This window comes from Lissotriton vulgaris, chromosome 11, assembly GCF_964263255.1.
Source record: "Lissotriton vulgaris chromosome 11, aLisVul1.2, whole genome shotgun sequence".
Classification (NCBI taxonomy): domain Eukaryota; kingdom Metazoa; phylum Chordata; class Amphibia; order Caudata; family Salamandridae; genus Lissotriton; species Lissotriton vulgaris.
In genome coordinates, this window is record NC_141699.1 from 42940351 (window position 1) to 42955025 (window position 14675).

General features: G+C 55.1%; 1 protein-coding gene across 2 annotated transcripts in view; it reads right to left on the reverse strand.

The window, feature by feature from the left end:
- AACS (acetoacetyl-CoA synthetase) overlaps nucleotides 1-14675 on the reverse strand; it is a 324332-nt gene that overhangs the window by 51494 nt on the left and 258163 nt on the right. For both annotated transcript variants that reach the window (XM_086942682.1, XM_086942681.1), the window contains 2 exons: nucleotides 8354-8418; nucleotides 1386-1508 (listed from right to left, as the gene is read on the reverse strand). In XM_086942682.1, the coding sequence (XP_086798808.1) occupies nucleotides 1386-1508; nucleotides 8354-8418 (188 nt within the window). The remainder of the gene's footprint in view (nucleotides 1-1385; nucleotides 1509-8353; nucleotides 8419-14675) is intronic.

Here is a 14675-nt window from a genome sequence, read left to right on the forward strand (position 1 = left end):
TGTTCTCCAGGATTGGTGCTACTACATCAGATGTTAGTTTGATAATGGTTGGTGGGCATGGATCAAGAGGGGATCCTGACATAGTGGTTTTAATGAGGTCTTTTATTTCTGTTAGTGATGGGGGGATAAATTCGTTCAGAGATGAGGACGTGAGTTCTATGTTCTTGGTGTCGTCTGACAGTTCCTCATTCGTGATGTTGTTAACTTTATCGAAAATTTCAGTTACCTTGGTCCTGAAGAAGTCGGCCATTTTATTGCAAAGGTCTTGGGAGGTTTCAGTGATATTGGCTGTTGGTATTGTTGTTAATGTAGCCACGGTCTGGTATAGTTGCTTACTGGAATTCTGTGCTCTTTCTATCTGTTCACAGAAATATTTGCTTTTTTCCTGTCTTAGCGTTTTCCTGTAATCTGATAGCGCTTGTTTGTATCTTTCTTTGTCGTTGTTGTCATAGTTGACTCGCCAACGCCTTTCTAGATTGCGGCATTTCTGTCTCTCTATTCTTAGCAGTTCGGAGAACCATGGGGCTGATGGTGTTGCACGATTAGACCGCACTCTTTTTAGAGGCGCTACTTGATTTAAGGTATCTGTAAGCCATTGGTTATAATTATTTGCTGCTAGTTGAGGGTCAGATACTGGGGGTGGTTTAGTGTTTCCGAGAGTTTCGGCTAAGGTGATCGTTTCTATATTTTTCCAATCCCTGCAGAGCCTCTGTTGTTTGTGGGAGCCCAGGCGAGGCACGGCAGTGTGGGAGCCCAGGCGAGGCACGGCAGTGTGGGAGCCCAGGCGAGGCACGGCAGTGTGGGAGCCCAGGCGAGGCACGGCAGTGTGGGAGCCCAGGCGAGGCACAGCATTGTGGGATCCCAGATGAGGCATGGCAGTGTGGGAGCCCAGACGAGGCACATCAGTGTGGGAGCCCAGACGAGGCACGGCAGTGTGGGAGCTCAGGCGAGGCACGGCAGTGTGGGAGCTCAGGCGAGGCACGGCAGTGTGGGAGCCCAGGCGAGGCCCGGCAGTGTGGGAGCTCAGGCGAGGCACAGCAGTGTGGGAGCCCAGGCGAGGCACAGCAGTATGGGAGCTCAGGCGAGGCACGGCAGTGTGTGAGCCCAGGCGAGGCACAAATGTGTGGGAGCCTAGACGAAGTACCACAGTGTGGGAGCTCCGGCGAGGTACCGCAGTGCCGGAGCCCAGGCTCGTCTCCCATGAAGACTGTGGCCCTGTACCCACCTAACCTGTCCGGGAATATACCTTCTACAGGCAGCACAGACACCAAGAGATGTGAGAGGGGGTGTCAAGATCACTCTCATGCACTGTGCCCATAAAGTGAGAGAGCACAGCTGCCCTGTCTGAGATCTCTCCCCTCAGCCCCCCGCCCAAGCCTCCTCACCTGAGATGGAGCCCAGCAGGACGCTGCTCTTGATGTGATGATAGACGTACTCATAGCTCTGCGGCTTCAGAGGCGACCCAGTGGACAGGATGGTGTGCAGAGTCTGGAGGTTATGGGTTTCACCTGAAGAAAAAGAGGACAAATGAGGTGAAGTAACTAAAACTAAGCATGGGAGGCCATTAAAGAAACCATGGGGTGTGTTAGTAGAGAATGTATCCCTGGGGTGTGCGGGCAGTGAACGAACCTTTGGGGTGTGCGGGCTGTGGATGAATGAACACATGGGGTGTGTGGGCTGTGAATAAACACATGGGGTGTGCGGGCTGTGAATTAACCCATGGGGTGTTTGGGCTGTGAATGAACCCATGGGGTGTGTGGGCTGTGAATGAACCCATGGGGTGTGCGGGCTGTTAATGAACCCATGGGGTGTGCAGGCTGTGGATGAACCCATGGGGTGTGCGGGCTGTGAATGAACCCATGGGGTGGGTGGGCTGTGAATGAATGAACCCCTGGGGTGTGCGGCCTGTGACTGAATGAACCCATGGGGAGTGCGACCTGTAAATGAACCCCTGGGGTGTGTGGCCTGTAAATGAACCCCTGGGGTGTGCGACCTGTAAATGAACCCCTGGGGTGTGCGACTTGTAAATGAACCCATGGGGTGTGTGGCCTGTAAATGAACCCATGGGGTGTGCGACCTGTAAATGAACCCCTGGGGTGTGCGACCTGTAAATGAACCCCTGGGGTGTGTGGCCTGTAAATGAACCCCTGGGGTGTGCGACCTGTAAATGAACCCCTGGGGTGTGTGGCCTGTAAATGAACCCATGGGGTGTGTGGCCTGTAAATGAACCCATGGGGTGTGTGGCCTGTAAATGAACCCATGGGGTGTGTGGCCTATAAATGAACCCCTGGGGTGTGCGACCTGTAAATGAACCCATGGGGTGTGTGGCCTGTAAATGAACCCATGGGGTGTGTGGCCTGTAAATGAACCCCTGGGGTGTGTGGCCTGTAAATGAACCCCTGGGGTGTGCGACCTGTAAATGAACCCCTGGGGTGTGCGACTTGTAAATGAACCCATGGGGTGTGTGGCCTGTAAATGAACCCATGGGGTGTGCGACCTGTAAATGAACCCCTGGGGTGTGCGACTTGTAAATGAACCCATGGGGTGTGCAGGCTGTGGATGAACCCATGGGGTGTGCGGGCTGTGAATGAACCCATGGGGTGGGTGGGCTGTGAATGAATGAACCCCTGGGGTGTGCAGCCTGTGACTGAATGAACCCATGGGGAGTGCGACCTGTAAATGAACCCCTGGGGTGTGTGGCCTGTAAATGAACCCCTGGGGTGTGCGACCTGTAAATGAACCCCTGGGGTGTGCGACTTGTAAATGAACCCATGGGGTGTGCGACCTGTAAATGAACCCCTGGGGTGTGCGACCTGTAAATGAACCTCTGGGGTGTGTGGCCTGTAAATGAACCCCTGGGGTGTGCGACCTGTAAATGAACCCCTGGGGTGTGCGACCTGTAAATGAACCCCTGGGGTGTGTGGCCTGTAAATGAACCCATGGGGTGTGTGGCCTGTAAATGAACCCATGGGGTGTGTGGCCTGTAAATGAACCCATGGGGTGTGTGGCCTGTAAATGAACCCCTGGGGTGTGCGACCTGTAAATGAACCCCTGGGGTGTGCGGCCTGTAAATGAACCCCTGGGGTGTGTGGCCTGTAAATGAACACATGGGGTGTGTGGCCTGTAAATGAACCCATGGGGTGTGTGGCCTGTAAATGAACCCATGGGGTGTGTGGCCTGTAAATGAACCCCTGGGGTGTGCGACCTGTAAATGAACCCATGGGGTGTGTGGCCTGTAAATGAACCCATGGGGTGTGTGGCCTGTAAATGAACCCATGGGGTGTGCGCCCTGTAAATGAACCCCTGGGGTGTGTGGCCTGTAAATGAACCCATGGGGTGTGTGGCCTGTAAATGAACCCATGGGGTGTGTGGCCTGTAAATGAACCCATGGGGTGTGTGGCCTGTAAATGAACCCCTGGGGTGTGCGACCTGTAAATGAACCCATGGGGTGGGTGGCCTGTAAATGAACCCATGGGGTGTGTGGCCTGTAAATGAACCCATGGGGTGTGTGGCCTGTAAATGAACCCCTGGGGTGTGCGACCTGTAAATGAACCCCTGGGGTGTGTGGCCTGTAAATGAACCCATGGGGTGTGTGGCCTGTAAATGAACCCATGGGGTGTGTGGCCTGTAAATGAACCCATGGGGTGTGTGGCCTGTAAATGAACCCATGGGGTTTGTGGCCTGTAAATGAACCCCTGGGGTGTGTGGGCTGTGAATGAACCCATGGGGTGTGCAGGCTCTGAATGAATGACCCCCTGGGGTGTGTGGGCTGTGAATGAACCCATGGGGTGTGCAGGCTGTGAATGAATGAACCCATGGGGTGTGCGGGCTCTGAATGAACCCATGGGGTGTGCGGGCTCTGAATGAAACCCATGGGGTGTGCAGGCTCTGAATGAACCCATGGGGTGTGCGGGCTGTGAATGAACCCATGGGGTGTGCGGGCTGTGAATGAACCCATGGGGTGTGCGGGCCGTGAATGAACCCCTGGGGTGTGCGGGCTCTGAATGAACCCATGGGGTGTGTGGGCTGTGAATGAACCCATGAGGTGTGCGGGCTCTGAATGAACCCATGGGGTGTGTGGGCTGTGAATGAACCCATGAGGTGTGCGGGCTGTGAATAAATGAACACATGGGGTTTGCGGGTCGTGAATGAACCTAGGAGTGTGCGGGCTGTGAATGAATGAGCCCATGCCGTGTGCCAGGGCTGTGAATGAACCGATGCTGAGTGTGAGCTGTGAATGAACCCAGGGGTTGTGCGGGCTGTGAATGAATCCATGGGGTGTACGGGCTGTGAATGAACCATTGGGGTGTGCAGACTGTGAATGAACCTATGGGGTGTGTGGGCTGTGAATTAACCCATGGGGTGTGTGGGCTGTGAATGAGCCCATGGGGTGTGCAGACTGTGAATGAATGAACCCTGGGGTGTGCGGGCCGTGAATGAACCCATGGGGTGTGTGGGCTGTGAATGAATTAACCCATGGGGTGTGTGGGCTGTGAATGAACCTATGGGATGTGCGGGCTGTGAATGAACCCATGGGGTGTGCAGGCTGTGAATGAACCCATGGGGTGTGCGGGCTGTGAATGAATGAACACATGGGGTGTGTGGGTTCTGAATGAACCCATGGGGTGTGCGGGTTGTGAATGAACCCATGGGGTGTGCGGGCTGTGAATGAATGCACCCATGGGGTGTGCGGGCTGTGAATGAATGCACCCATGGGGTGTGCGGGCTGTGAATGAATGAACAGATGGGGTGTGTGGGCTGTGAATGAATTAACCCATGGGGTGTGCGAGCTATGAATGAACACATGGGGTGTGCGGGCTGTGAATGAATTAACCAATGGGGTGTGCGGGCTGTGAATGAATTAACCAATGGGGTGTGTGGGCTGTGAATGAATTAACCAATGGGGTGTGCGGGCTCAAAATGAACCCATGGGTTGTGTGGGATGTGAATGAACCTATGGGGTGTGCGGGCAGTGAATGAACCGATGGGGTGTGGGGACTGGGAATGAACCCATGGGGTGTGCCGGCTGTAAATGACCCCATGGGGTGTGCGGGCAGTGAATGAACCTTTGGGGTGTGTGTGCTGTTAATGAACACATGGGGTGTGCGAGCTGTGAATCAACCCATGGGGTGTGTGGGCTCTGAATGAAACCCGGGGGTGTGCGGGCTGCGAATGAACACATGGGGTACGTGAGCTGTGAATGAACCTATGGGGTGTGCGGGCTGTGAATGAATGAACCCATGAGGTGTGCGGGCCGTGAATAAACCTATGATGTGTGCGGGCTGTGAATGAATGAACCCATGCCGTGTGTGAGGGCTGTGAATGAACCGATGCTGTGTGTGAGCTGTGAATGAACCTATGGGGTGTGTGGGCTGTGAATGAACCTATGGGGTGTGCGGGCTGTGAATGAACCCATGGGTTGTGTGAGCTGTGAATGAACCCATGGGGTGTGTGGGCTGTGAATGAACCTATGGGGTGTGCGGGCTGTGAATGAACCCATGGGGTGTGCGGGCTGTGAATGAACCCATGGGGTGTGCGGGCTGTGAATGAACCCATGGTGTCCGCGGGCTGTGAATGAACCCATGGGGTGTGCGGGCTTTGAATGAATCCATGGGGTGTGCGGGCTGTAAATGAACCAATGGGGTGTGGGGGCTGTAAATGAACCCATGGGGTGTGTGAGCTGTAAATGAACCTATGGGGTGTGCGAGCTATGAATTAATGAACCTATGGGATGTGCGGGCCGTGAGTGCGGGCTGTGATCGAATGAACCCATGGGGTGTGTGGGCTGTGAATGAACTCATGGGGTGTGTGAACTGTGAATGAACCCATGGTGTGTGCAGGCTGTGAATGAACCCATGGGGTGTGTGAGCTGTGAATGAACCATGGGGTGTGCAGATGGGGTGTGTGGGCTGTGAATGAATTAACCCATGGGGTGTGCGAGCTATGAATGAACACATGAGGTGTGCGGGCTGTGAGTGAATTAAGCCATGGGGTGTGCGGGCTGTGAATGAATTAACCAATGGGGTGTGCGGGCTGTGAATGAATTAACCAATGGGGTGTGTGGGCTGTGAATGAATTAACCAATGGGGTGTGCGGGCTCAAAATGAACCCATGGGTTGTGTGGGATGTGAATGAACCTATGGGGTGTGCGGGCAGTGAATGAACCGATGGGGTGTGGGGACTGGGAATGAACCCATGGGGTGTGCAGGCTCAGAATGAACCCATGGGGTGTAAGGGCTGTGAATGAACCTTTGGGGTGTTTGGGCTGTGAATGAACGCATGGGGTGTAAGGGCTGTGAATGAATTAACCAATGGGGTGTGCGGGCTCAAAATGAACCCATGGGTTGTGTGGGATGTGAATGAACCTATGGGGTGTGCGGGCAGTGAATGAACCGATGGGGTGTGGGGACTGGGAATGAACCCATGGGGTGTGCAGGCTCAGAATGAACCCATGGGGTGTAAGGGCTGTGAATGAACCTTTGGGGTGTTTGGGCTGTGAATGAACGCATGGGCTGTAAGGGCTGTGAATGAACCTTTGGGGTGTGTGGGCTGTGAATGAACCCATGGGGTGTGCCGGCTGTAAATGACCCCATGGGGTGTGCGGGCAGTGAATGAAACCCTGGGGTGTGCGGGCTGCGAATGAACACATGGGGTACGTGAGCTGTGAATGAACCTATGGGGTGTGCGGGCTGTGAATGAATGAACCCATGAGGTGTTCGGGCCGTGAATGAACCTATGATGTCTGCGGGCTGTGAATGAATGAACCCATGCCGTGTGTGAGGGCTGTGAATGAACCGATGCTGTGTGTGAGCTGTGAATGAACCTATGGGGTGTGTGGGCTGTGAATGAACCTATGGGGTGTGCGGGCTGTGAATGAACCCATGGGTTGTGTGAGCTGTGAATGAACCCATGGGGTGTGCGGGCTGGGAATGAACCCATGGGGTGTGCGGGCTGTGAATGAACCCATGGTGTCCGCGGGCTGTAAATGAACCCATGGGGTGTGCGGGCTGTGAATGAATCTATGGGGTGTGCGGGCTGTAAATGAACCAATGGGGTGTGGAGGCTGTAAATGAATGAACCCATGAGGTGTGCGGGCCGTGAATGAACCTTTGGGGTGTGTGTGCTGTTAATGAACACATGGGGTGTGCGGGCTGTGAATGAACCCAAGGGGTGTGCAGGCTGTGAATGAACCCATGGGGTGTGTGAGCTGTGAATGAACCCATGGGGTGTGCAGGCTGTGAATGAATGAACCCATGGGGTGTGCTGGCCGGGAATTAACCTATGGGGTGTGCGGGCTGTGAATGAACACATGGGGTGGGTGGGCTGTGAATGAACACATGGGGTGGGTGGGCTGTGAATAAACATATGGGGTGTGTGAGCTGTGAATGAACCTATGGGGTGTGCGGGCTGTAATTGAATGAACACATGGGGTGAGCGGGCTCTGAATGAATGAACCAATGGGGTGTGTGGATAGTGAATGTACCCATGGGGTGTGCAGGCTGTGAATGAATGAGCACATGGAGTGTGTGGGCTGAGAATAAACCCATGGGGTGTGTGGGCTGTAAATGAATGAACCTGTGGGGTGTGTGGGCTCTGAATGAACCCATGGGGTTTGTGGGCTCTGAATGAACCCATGGGGTGTCAGGCTCTGAATGAACACATGGGGTGTGTGGGCTCTGAATGAACCGATGGAGTGTGCGGGCTGTGAGTGAACCTATGGGGTGTGCGGGCTGTGAGTGAACTCGCAGAGCACAGACAGGGAGCAGGAGACAGCGCACCACCCCAGGAGCAGGCTCATACAGAGCACAGGCCAGAAGCAGGCATACATACAGCGCATTTCAACAGCTGGTACAAAGAAAGCAGGGACACAGAGAGCACAGACCAGGAGAAGGCACACAGAGAAGAGACACCCACAGAGCAGGGAGTGGAGAGCACTGCCCCACAAAGGCATGCACAGAACACAGAATAGGAGCTGGCACACACAGTGCAAGAACACACAGAGCCTGGACATACATGAGCACATACTGAACACTCCAAAGAAGCAGGCACACATAAAGCAGGTACAAAAATGTAGGCACACATATAGCATGCACAACAGAGAAGCACACCAGCACACATAGAGCACAGCCCAGATATGACAAATACAGAGCAGGCAGGCATGTACAAACACACACACCACAGCCAAAGGAGAAGGCACACTCAAAGCAGGAACACAGAGAACACAGCACAGGAGCAGGCATACATATACCAGACACACACACATACAGAACAGGAGCAGTAACACAGTGCATAAACCAGGAGCAGGCCCACAAGAGTTTAGGCACACACAGAGCAGGCAAACACAAAGCCTTACGTGGTTTGAGGTTCTTTTCCTCCAGCACTGCTAACCACTTGGCCCCGGTTCCCAGGATAGTAATTCTGTAAAACAGAAAAGAGGGAGCAGTTCATTGGCCAGGGGGCGAGTGAGACACGGTACAGCGCCAACACCGCCCTCCAAGAGGCGCTTTACTGACTGAATATCAGACCCCTAGTGCTCAGCTCCAGGGGCGGAGCGGTCCCCTATCGGGTACAAAGCCAACACCGCCCTCCAAGCAGCGCATTACTGAATACCAGACGCTCAGTGCTCAGCTCCTGGGGCCCCTTTGGAGCACTGAGACAACATGTCTTTTCTGAATAGCACACCCTGGGTGACCAGCCCAAGGGGCTGCAGGGGGTGAGACTCATCAATGAGAAAGAAAAGCTGGTATGACCCTCCCAGCAGCACACTCCCGAAAGATGTAGAACAGTGAGCCCCTTGACCCCAGCACTAACCACCTCGACAGTGATATCCACCAAGAAAAATGGAAATCTAGACAGTAAACGCCCAGCTAGTCAGACTGTTCCTGATCTGTACCGTCTGCTACCCACACACCTGTACATTAACATGGACCCTTAGACGGGAGCATCGCACACTAGTCGGCTGCGGATTTAAGTTTTAAATGGACTCCACATGTGCGAAAGCAATATGTTAATGAGTCCTACAGGCCAGCCAGCTGGGTCTGCTAGTCTATAGCTATTTTCACAGTAGTTTGTATTTATATTCCGAGCCTCACTTGCTATATCATCCAACTCACACCATGTACCTCTGCACGCGCTGCAGCTTAAACACAAGCATTCATAATTATCCAGACACCGCCAAGATCACAGAGTCAAGTGTACACTGTGCCAGGTCAGAACCATTTGTGAAGCCCTCCCATTCCCTTGACGGGGCAGTAAATGGGACAAAAACACAGTCTGGGAGACCACATGGTGCTGTCTGGATGGACAGTCCAGCAGGCCGGCTTTCAGACACTGAAGGGCTCAAGTGGCACACGTATACAACTCTGGAGAAGCGTGGCTCACTGGTTAGAAGCGGCAGGTCCTGAAGCAGAGATCAGGCCCGGGGACCAGGGTTCAATTCCCGACGCGGCAGGGTCTTGGGCTTAATGTCCGCGGACTCGATAATTCTCTCGCCTCGGCGCCTACTCTAATCATGGGTCCCACGCTGCAACTCTGGGCAATAGCTTGCTTAATCTCCACAACAGCCCCCACAACGCTAAGGATGCCTGGCCTCCACCTTGGGGGTGCCCAGGAGTGGACGCCTCACAGGGAGAGCCAGGAAGGGTTCCACAGCGTTATACAGCGCCGGGACGCCCCGTTGCTGGGGCAGCTGTGCGCTTTACAAGTATTCTACATTTACATTTACATTTACATTCGAGAAATGAAGGGCCTTTTCTGATAGGGTTGACGGTTCCGCTCCACAACGCCTGGAAAAAGCAACGGACATATAAAGAAACCTAGAAGAGGACGGACGCTGAAATGCTGGAGCTCGTCCTTCCGCAGGGTTAGAAGGCTGCCGCATGGACACAGGGACAAGAGCTTGGTTACAGCGCCTCAAATTGTTCCGCACACATAAAACCCGATCTGTATTCTTTAAACCTTTCAGAGTGGATGTCATTATTGGGATAGATCAAAAAAGGGGGCAAAAAGAGGAGTTTCCCAGAGAGGCTTGTCCCCCTAGATACATATCTCAATAAAAATAGAGCCCGCCTTAATAGTGTGCTAAACCTTGCACAGGGTGAGAAAAAAAGCGCTGGGCTTTCTTGATATAACTCTCCCCCGCCAGGGTTGGCCCTTGGTGGCATGCTTCATCATAGGGTTCCTCCTGTTCCGCTGCGGAACGGGGTGTGCTGCAACCTGTGAAATATGCTAGAGCACGGAGGAGTATGCGCCAAATGGTGGCAGAATAGGAGTGGAGTTTCTAAGTGAAATTAAAAATGCCTGCCTGGTAGGAGAGCTATTCTTTATTCCATCCTCCAGACAGTATGGCTAAACAAGCATGTGCAAAGCAATAGGTCTCACATTTCTGAGAGTTTGTGCTATTGGCATTGTAAATGACAATGCCTTTTATTTATGTGTTTTGAAAACCTGCAAGCAGTGCAGAAAAAAGACACTTTGTACTTATAGTCTTTGCTTACGAGAAGCAAGGCTGGCAGTATAAGAGGCGCAGATACTGCCAGCCTTGCTTCTCGTAAACGACGACTATAAATACGAAGTGTGTGTTTATGCACTGCTGGTAGGTTTTTCTAAAACACATAAGAAAAAGGCATTGTCATTTACAATGCTGTTAGACGGGGACCTGGAGGGTCGGCCGAGGACAGGGGGAGAGGCCTCCGGTGAGGGCCGTCTCCAGCGATCGTACAGACAAGTAACTTCCCCCCCACAGATGGACACCACACAAGGATTAGGTCAACACTCTTTATATACGATTCTTAAGGCAGAGGTATCAACGGTACAGTGAGGTCGGACACGAGGGTCCTCTCAATTCTAGTCTCTGATGGGGAAACGGTAGCGGGACAGTCACGGTACCGGTCTGGTAAGGGTGGCAAGATGGGTAGCTCACAATCCTCGAGCTCGGAAATCTGGAAGGTCGGGCCGCAGCAGCGCCAGCCGGCTAGGATGACAAGTCTCACTTGAGAAGGGCCGCGGCAGCGCCAGCAGGTAGGAACGATGGTTCACAAGGATGGGCCGCGGCAGCGCCAGCAGGTCCCGACGATGGTTCACAAGGATGGGCCGCGGCAGCGCCAGCAGGTCCCGACGATGGTTCACAAGGATGGGCCGCGGCAGCGCCAGCAGGTCCCGACGAAGGTGTAGGTTGCAGAGGGCCGCGGCAGCGCCAGCAGGCAGGAGTGATGGTTCACAAGGAGGGGCCGCGGCAGCGCCAGCAGGTCCCGACGAAGGTGTAGGTTGCAGAGGGCCGCGGCAGCGCCAGCAGGCAGGATCGATGATTCACAAGGCCGGGCTGCGGCAGCGCCAGCAGTCCGTCAAGGATGAGTTCTTCAAGGTGTCTCTCGACTCCAGGATACAACTGCCTTCCTGCTCTGGAGCTGCCCCAGTTATAGGTCTGGTCTCCTTTGATGTCTGGACCCTCGCACTTGGAGGTCGGGAGGTCCGGGATGAGGGAGTCCAGACACCCAGCAGGGGGGGTGGAGCCAGCGCCCGGGGAGGCTGGGGGCGATCGGCACCTGGCGGGGGAGAGCCATCGACACTCCTTTCTCCCATTGACCTGCCAAGTGGTCTCTTCACCTCCCGGGTAGATGGTGGTGCCTCGATGTCGGGGCCTGGCCAGGCCCTGGGTTGGGGTCGAGCTGAGGCCACGCGGCCTCGTGGTGCAGTGTCCAAGATGGCGGCGGAGCCGGGGCATTGCTGCTGAAGGAGGCCCGGGCCGGCCGATGTCGTGGTGTTCGGGAGCAGGCGTCCCGTTGGGGACGGGTTGCAGGTTGCTTCTGTGGGTTGTCGGGGTGGTTCTTCTGGTGACACCGGGAGAGCCGGTGTTCGGGTCTTCCCATGCGGGGAGGAAGCGGCCCGTGCACGAGGTCTGTCCAAGATGCGTCCCCCCCAGCTGAAGGCAGGGAGAGTCACCCATCTTCCTGGGTACTCTCCTCGCCGAGGCGGAAAAAGCGTGACAGGCCGTCTGCGTTGGCATGGTCTTGGCCAGGGCGATGCTCCAAAGTGAAGTCCATCCCCTGCAGGGAGATGGACCATCGCAACAGTTTTGGGTTCTCCCCCCGCATCTGCATCAGCCATTGCAGGGGTCTATGGTCTGTTTGTACCCTGAAATGGGTACCGAAGAGGTAGGGCCGGAGCTTCTTGAGGGCCCATACTACTGTGAAGGCCTCCCGCTCGATGGTGCTCCAGCGCTGCTCTCGGGCCAGAAGGCGTCTGCTGATGAAGGCCACTGGCTGATCGACTCCCTCAGCGTTGAGTTGCGAGAGTACTGCCCCGACGCCATGATCGGAGGCGTCCGTCTGGACGATGAATTCCCGGCTGTAGTCGGGGGCCTGGAGCACGGGGGCGGTGCACATGGTGGCCTTCAACTTCTCGAAGGCCGCTTGACAGTCCGGAGTCCAGTTGACGGTTTTGGGGTTTTTCTTGGAGGTGAGTTCTGTGAGGGGCCCCACAATGTTGCCATAGTCCTTTACAAACCGCCTGTAGTATCCGGTGAGCCCCAGGAAGGCTCGGACCTCGGTTTGGGTGACAGGAGGCTGCCAGGACTGGATGGCCGCGATTTTGAGCTGAAGGGGGGCCACCAGACCGCTCCCTACTTGGTGTCCGAGATAGGTCACAGACCCCTGGCAGATCTGACATTTGCTGGCTTTGATGGTGAGGCCAGCCTGCTGGAGGGCGTGCAGGACTTCTCGGAGGTGGTGAAGGTGGTCGGCCCAGTGACGACTGTACATAGCGATATCGTCCAGGTAGGCGGCGCTGAATTCTTCGAGGCCCGCCAACACCTTGTTCACGAGTCGTTGGAAAGTAGCTGGGGCGTTTTTCATGCCGAATGGCATCACGTTGAAGTGGTAGTGGCCATCCGGGGTGGAGAAGGCGGATCGCTCTTGGGCTCTGGGGGTGAGGCCGATCTGCCAGTAGCCCGCTGTTAGGTCGAAGATGCTCAGGTAGCGGGCGGCCCCCATGCGGTCAATCAGCTCATCCGCCCGGGGGATGGGGTGAGCGTCGGTTCGGGTAACAGCGTTCAGGCCCCGATAGTCTACACAGAACCAGAGCTCGGGGGCGACGCCCGGGGCGGCAGCCTTGGGGACCAGTACGACTGGGCTGGCCCAGGGGCTGTCAGAGGGCTCGATCACTCCTAGCGCCAGCATTTTGGAGACTTCGTCCTGGATGCAGGTGCGCACCCGATCTGGCACTCGGTACGCCCTGTGTCGAATAGGCGGACTATCCCCGGTGTCCACGTCATGGAGGCACCAGGGGGTGACCCCTGGGGTGAGGGAGAACAGATCCGAAAATTGCAGCAGGAGAGCCCGGCAGTCTTGGTGTTGTTCCGGGGACAGGGCCTCGGAGAGCCTGACCCCGTCCACGGAGCCATCTTTTTCACGGGTCCTCAGTAGGTCCGGGAGGGGCTCGGATTCTTCTTCTGTCCCACTATCTGTTGCCATGAGGAGGCTGAGCTCCGAGCGTACGAAGTGGGGTTTGAGTCTGTTTGCGTGGAGGACTCGGAGCGGGTTCCGGGGGGACTCCATGTCTATCAGGTAGGTGACAGGACCCTTGCGCTCTATCACTTTGAAGGGTCCTGTCCACTTGTCTTGCAGGGCACAAGGTTCGACTGGAGACATCACCCATACTTGCTGGCCTGGTTCGAACTCGATGGAGGAGGAATGTTGATTGTACCATTTCTTCATGTCCTCCTGACTGGCCTCAAGGTTGGCTTTGGCGAGTTCCCTGAATCGCCGGGTCTGGTTGCGGAGGGTCAGGAGGTATTTGTACACGTCCGGAGGGACCATGACGCCAGGCCGTGCGTTTCAAAAACATTTGCAAGTGCATCGATTTCCCAAGCTTTCCCGAAGCTGTGCATTGGGCTACTTGTAGTCCATGCCGCGAGCACCATTTGAACCAAAGATTGTGGGCCTACATTCCACGAGTGTTCCGTGGGCCCGCTTCTCGAGGCTCCTTCGCGATTCCTGGTCCGTCGACTGGTGGGTCCCCACGAAGGTAACTGTTTCTTGGGATTTCCTGGTTGCTCCAGATGTGCCCTGACTCCCCTCCTAAGGGTGAGTCACTCAGACCTTGCTGGTCTGCATAGAAGCCAATCTTTGCTTTCTGTGTGGGTTGCTGTTGCCAAGGCTTGTTGGGTCCAATCCGGAAACTGACACGGCAGCACTAGACATCCTTCGTGGGACAGCTTGAATCCAGCTCCTGGTCGACCTCGACGCCTCCTGGTCCTCGTGGCTGAAGAGTCAAGCTTCACCTTCACCTGAAATCACCTGACATCGGTTGGCATCTTCTCATCGCCTTCCTGGTCACTGGCTAGTGACCCAGACTCCGTCCCCTCTGCTTTCAGGTTCTTCAGATCTTTGATCCACCCTTGGATGCACCCAGACACTTTCGACTTGTTTGCTAGCAGCACCTTGCAGCAGATAACCATTGAAAACGACAACAAAACCAGACACCAAAAGACACCTATGCATCTGGCTTCCCTGGGTGAGGTAACATGAGTACTCCGGTGCTCCCGTGGGTGTTGACTCTAGAACTACCTAGTTCTAAAGGGGTTTGCTCCAAGTCCTCTTCTAAGTGTCATTTATCTGTAATTTTTCAACCGCGACTTTACTCAAAGAAGTTAATGGTGATTCGAGGCTGTGTTTAGA